The sequence below is a fragment of the Hibiscus syriacus genome, unplaced genomic scaffold (genome assembly GCF_006381635.1).
Source record: "Hibiscus syriacus cultivar Baekdansim isolate YM2019G1 unplaced genomic scaffold, ASM638163v2 tig00110387_pilon, whole genome shotgun sequence".
In the NCBI taxonomy this organism is placed as follows: Eukaryota; Viridiplantae; Streptophyta; class Magnoliopsida; order Malvales; family Malvaceae; genus Hibiscus; species Hibiscus syriacus.
In genome coordinates, this window is record NW_024062717.1 from 1,091,597 (window position 1) to 1,098,089 (window position 6,493).

The 6,493-nt window shown below is 36.8% G+C and overlaps 1 protein-coding gene across 1 annotated transcript; it reads left to right on the plus strand.

Moving 5' to 3' along the window:
- Positions 1-1,324: 1,324 nt before the first annotated feature.
- Positions 1,325-3,826, plus strand: LOC120122810 (G-type lectin S-receptor-like serine/threonine-protein kinase LECRK1). Its single transcript, XM_039141889.1, has one exon. The coding sequence runs from the start codon at positions 1,393-1,395 to the stop codon at positions 3,754-3,756; it is 2,364 nt and encodes a 787-aa protein (XP_038997820.1). The 5' UTR covers positions 1,325-1,392; the 3' UTR covers positions 3,757-3,826.
- The last annotated feature ends 2,667 nt before the right edge of the window (positions 3,827-6,493 follow it).

Here is a 6,493-nt window from a genome sequence, read left to right on the forward strand (position 1 = left end):
TATTCTATCTAATTAAAGCATTAAAATATGAAGTTGTGAGATTGCTTTCGGAATACTGATTTTTCAACCGTGGCTGGCAAGGTAGAAACTAGGGTTAGAGTTTTAAGCTTGATTTTAGGGATTTTTATGTATTTGGATTTTTTTATAATTTCTGGAAAATTAGGGTTTTTTAAAATATTAATATCTTTAAGTTTTTTTAAAATATTTTTTTTTCATAATTATATAAATATGACGTGGATTACTTAACAAGGTATTTAACGACTATTACAGTCGAGACACCTAAAGTGATAACATTTGTAATATTAGACACCTGAATTGATCGAAAAAAATTTATATATCACTTCAAAGAAAACGATATAATTTGAATATTCACCACTTCATAATTACGGTGAATGCTGTCCTCATACACATTTGGCCACAGGGTGGAGAATTTAATGAGTGGACTCCCAAAGTCTTTCTCCTACCTAACTATGTTTTTCTTTTCTTGCAAAATGTTTTTCTTTTCTTGCAAAGTAAGCATTAACTATGGAAATTTTATTATGAGTTTACCATCATATTAGCGTTAATTACACTAATTATAAATCAAACACCACTAAGTTTCCATCACCCCCTTAAAAAAGTTTGCATTTTTTCCTTTCAGGCTTTATCGTTGAATCTCTTGATCACGGAAAATTATTAGATGGACTCTTCCCACCACATCAACAATGATTCTTAATTAATAATATTATGCCAAATAAAAATTAAATTATATGTCATTCAATATTACATATGAATGCTCTATTACCCTAGAGGTCCTGAGTTTGATTCTCCTTTGCCCCATTTCTTTGTTGATTTGAGCTTATAGGGCCAAGTTTGAATTCTACCACCGTCACTCTTGGTGGACAATCTGTAAATTTCTATGTAAATCTCAATTGTGTCTTAGGTATGCCCTGACATTGGATTGGAGGAGTCACCCTTGACCTAAACTTTTTTGTACCAAAAAAAAATTACATATTAATAGTCGGATGATCATTTTATAACTTTTAATAGTCGGTCGATGTCATTTTTTAACAAAAAAGATTATTTTGGAATATATGAATAGCCAGACGATTATTTTATAACTTTTAATAGTCGATGGACTCAACAAAACGTCATACAATTGGAGGACTATTTTATAATTTTTAATAGTCAGATGACTCAACAAAATAATATCTTATAGTCGGGGACCATTTGTGTACTTTACCCTAACATTTTTTAAGTCTAGATTTTGTGAACATCGCCTAAATTTGCACTAAATTGTCTAAATATCATTCCTTTGTGAAACTCGTAACTTCTTCAACTTTGGTTGCGAAAAATAAAGGTGAAAATATTTTGCAAAGCAAAGAGGGCTTCTTTCTCATCTCCATCCGAAATATGGCTCATCTACTGTCACACATTCTCTTGCTTTTCGTTGTGGTTTCTTTACATGTTAACGTCATAGCTCAAGAAAACGAGCCCAATATTATCCTACCAGGTTCTACTCTATATGCCGGAAAACACCCGAGATCATGGCCCTCACCTTCAGGCCACTTTGAATTTGGTTTCTATCGGCAAGGCGGTGGATATGCTGCAGGAATTTGGCTTGTCGGCCGCCCGGAAAACACCACTGTCTGGACTGCAAATCGGAATGATCCACCGGTCTCCGCTAGTTCTACTTTGGAGTTCACAGCACAAGGCACGTTGCTTTTAAGGACTGAGAACGGTGCACAGAAAATAATTGCGAACACTTCCAGCTCGGGGTTTGTTTATTCAGCTTGTATGCTGGACATGGGGAATTTCGTGCTCTACCAGAACAGGTCTGTTGTTTGGGAGAGCTTTGATTTCCCGACCGACACAATCTTAGGAGGCCAGAATTTAACAAGAGATCATAACCAGTTGATTTCCAGTGTGTCAAGATCAAACCACGCCGGTGGCCAGTTTTTGCTGATAATGCAGACTGATGGTAACCTTGTAGCCTATGTAAATAATTCTGCCGAACTTGATACTAATGACGCATACTGGTCCACTCGTACTAATGGCTATCCTTTCTCTGTGTTAAATCTCAACACGAGAGGCGTTCTAACAATATCTTCAGAATCAGATCTCTACGGAGAATGGCTTGTGGCGGATGGCTCTACAACTGGGAACCAAACGATGATCATCTATAGAGCAAGCCTTGATCCTGACGGAATTTTCAGACTGTACTCCCATCAACTTGAAAAAAATACCATCTCAAACATTTGGCAGAATGTGGATGATGCATGTGATGTTAATGGTCACTGTGGGTTGAACAGCTACTGCTCCAGCAAGGGTGACGATTTCGGGTGCTATTGCTATCCTGGTTTCACCTCAGAGAGCACCAAAATCCCGAGCTGCTCTCAGAATTTTACCTTGGATGGGTGCGAGTCAAGGAAAGATCTATTGATACAGTACAACATCACTACGTTGGAGAATATGGAGTGGGCTGGTGATCCTTATTCTGTGAAGCATAATTTGGACAAGGAAGAGTGTAAGAAAGCTTGCGAGGAGGATTGCTCCTGTGGTGGGGTTCTCTATTCTATCCCAAACTGCAACATGTTTAGACTACCGCTCAAATATGGTAAAAGACATGAAAATATAAACACTACAGCCTTCATCAAGGTGATTGTCGGTTCCTCATCTGAAATCAGGCCAACATTGATAAACGAATCAAACCGAAGCCTGATTTTAACTGTGGGATTAAGTCTGGGTTCCGTTGCAAGCTTGTCTTTCGTGATGGCGTTGTGCAGCTTCTTGCTATACAGGCATAGAGTCAAAAGTTACGAGAAGATTTCAGAAAATACAAGTCAAGTTTTAACCGAGCAGTTTACACTACGATCATTCACTTTCAATGAGCTAGATGAAGCAACACATGGCTTCGATGATGAGTTAGGTAGAGGCTCGTTCGGAGTAGTTTATAAAGGAATTTTGCCAGGGGATGGTAAAAGTATTGTGGTCAAGAGATTGCCGAAAGTTAACGAAGGAGAAACGGATCGTATTCGAACCGAGATGATTGTCATCGGAAGAACTAACCACAGGAACTTGGTTCGATTGCTCGGTTTTTGTGTGGAGGGTTCAAGGAAGCTCCTTGTTTATGAATACTTGAGCAATGGCTCACTGGCAGACTTTCTATTCAACATGAACGGACGCCCAGCTTGGAAAGAAAGAGCCAGAATTGCATTGGACGTGGCTAAAGGTATTCTTTATTTACATGAAGAGTGTGAGGCGTGCATCATCCATTGCAACCTCAAGCCCCACAACATACTATTGGATGATTCATTGACTGCAAAGATCTCGGATTTCGGATTGGCAAAGCTATTGAGGCCTAATCATACAAGAAGTACCACTGGGACCAAAGGGACAGAATGGTACTCAGCACCCGAACGACAAAGCAGTGCATCGGTATCGGAAAAAGTTGATGTATACAGTTTTGGAGTGATACTATTGGAGATCATATGTTGCAGAAGCAACATAGAAGTACAAGTTTGTAGTGCAGACGAGATACTGCTTTCAACATGGGTATACAATTGCTTTGTTGGGGGAGAGTTGAACAAGCTTGTGGAAGGCGAAGAAGAGGTGGACATGAGAATGGTGGAAAGGTTTGTGAAGGTGGGGCTGTGGTGCATTCAAGATGATCCAACTTCGCGTCCACTGATGAAGAATGTGACCATGATGCTGGAAGGAACAATGAATGTACCCATCCCTCCATCTCCATCACTTCCCATGTTACTACTTAACTAATGTTGTTATTTGGTTTAGTACTTGTCTTAATTATGATTTTCATGTAATGTAGGATGGTTTTTTCTAATAGTGTGGGGTAATTATAAGATAATATCTGTTCAAAATTTTTGTTAGCCAATGATAACGTCTACACACACCCTATCGACGCAATTACTTGGACATGAGTCATTTAGCGAAAATAACACTCCCTTCTACTACTGAGATCACTCAACGGGTTATTTTATTTAATACAGTTGAAGAATGTAATGTAAACTAAGAGATAAATTCTAGTAAATTAAATTTCTAATAGTTACAAAAGAGAAAACAATAATAAAATGCCTTTCATGAAAATATATATAATAATATAGAAACTACACTTCCAATGAATGTTGGTACAAGTGGTTAAAATTCAAGAATTTGAGATTGTGAGGTCAAGTTTGAATCCTACCGTCGTCACTCTTGGACCGTGGACTGGGGGAACCACTCCTGACCTAAACTTTTATTTTACCAAAAAAACAAAAAAGAAATTACACTATTTTTTCTATGTTTTATTAAGATTACACTATTTAAATTGTTATACTTTTATAATATTTATGTTAATGATAAAATTATTTTATGCTATAAATAATTTTATGTTAATAATTGCGTGGTGCAAGAACTAGCAATAACAAAGCTGTTCTTTGGCAACGAAGTGTTAAATACTTCCACATATTTGTTGGTCCTACCAATTAAATGGAAAGGGGAAAAAAGACTTAGGGGCTGTTTGTTTACTTCAGAATGATTAAGCGCTGAATGATTCAAATGCTGAATGATTCAAATGCTGAATGATTCAAAGAATCTGAATGGTTTGGCTCTGAATGTGACATGTTGTTTGATAACTGGCTCTAAATGATTCAGAATGTACTTTTGTGCTGAATCATTCAACACTGTTTTGCTGAATCAGTCAGCACTGAATCATTCAGAGGTGTGAAACAAACGCGCTGAATACTGAACGGTTCAACATTCAGCGCTGAATGGTTCCATTAAGAGGTAAACAAACAACCCCTTAATATACGGTCAACTCAGAGCTGTTGCCAATCTTTTTCCATAGAAAACTCATTGGAGACCTCAACCATCTATTTGGTTGCTTGCAAAAATTTTCATCATTCCTTGAATGAGTCCTAATATCATATGATGAATGGAAGCATTCAAGTTGTGTTAATTACAAATAAGTTCTTGAACTTTTTAAATAATTTAATTTAGTCCCCGGACGTGATTTTAAGTTAGAATGCTTAATAATTGGTTAGTAAGAAAAATTAAATGAGAATTAAGGATAAAATTGATTGATATTCATGATTCCACTTCTTGTTTGGTTTCGACTGAATTTCGTGACATTTTCATTTAAACTAGATTGAGGGTGTTACAAAAGGTATATTTAAACAAATATCACACTCAAACTACAAACTTAAGTAAGCTTATAGAAAAATTATAAATGGAAAGATATTACTTAAATATTTATTTTTTATTCTAATAATATTAAAAGAAATGATTAAATATGAAAAGCGATGAACACATTCGTCAAGGAACATGATTACATGAATAGTTTAGAAGCACTTTACAGTGTCATGAAACATTATCTAGCAACAACAAAAAAAGCAAAAGAAATAAGTATTAATGTTAACTCTGGTATAACTCTTGAGGAGAAATTCGAGATGATGAAACTTGCGTTGTTTTTATATCAAATGAGCGTATTAAAATATCATTCAAGAGAAACATAACTCTTGAGGAGTTGATAACGATGATTTCGAGGAAGGTTCATGTTGAAAGTAGTAGAAAAATGTCGTTGTTGCAGTACAGATTTTCAACATCATTGTTGCCATTAACTTATACAGCGTTCGAACTATCGAACAATGATGATGTTGAAATGATGGTTGATTCTCAAAGTAATTATTCAGACGGCTATATTGAGATGTATGCAAAGTTTGTTCAAGTGCGTGATAGTCAGGGTAAGTCATTAAGCTCCCACTATGGGATGGCTAAACAAGTTGATCAAGTTGACAGCCCGACTACAGTAATGTGTAATGATTTTAATGCCATAATATGAAATCCGCATCATGGTGCCGTCAAATCAACTTCAATGGGGAGACATTCATCAGCAACTCCTTACAATAAGTATCGAGGTGGGTCCAAAAACAATCTGTATGGTAACATGGCGTCCAGTTCAAGGGGAAGACATTCATCTGCAAATTTCTTTGACCTTAATATAGAGATGCCATCAATACAACAATCTGTGGAGTTTTCATTTGACACAATGACTTCAAGCTCAAGGGGAAGGCATTCGACTGCGAGCTTTTTCGATCTCAATGTCGATATGCCTTCTAATTCAAGGGGAAGGTGTGCAAGTAGTAGGTTCTTCAACCTAAATGTGGAGAGCATAGAGGAACCATCATCTCCACCAGAAGAACCGCTTCGTGATCCTGGTGCGGATGGCGCTGAGGTTGGACTATTCATTCACTCAGAATCACCACAATTCAACTCCAATGATGATGATGTAGACGAAGTTCCCTCAAATGTGGCACAAACTGACCCTCCAACACACATGTATGAAGCTGATTATGGTGCAATGTACGGGTTAGAATTTACGGATATGCCTCATCTCGGTGAATATGGATATTACTCAGCAATAAATAATGGTGAGTTATCTTTAGGCATGGAGTTTTCAAGCAAGGAAGAAGCGATGATGGCTATAAAAAATTACAATATCCATAATTCTATTCAA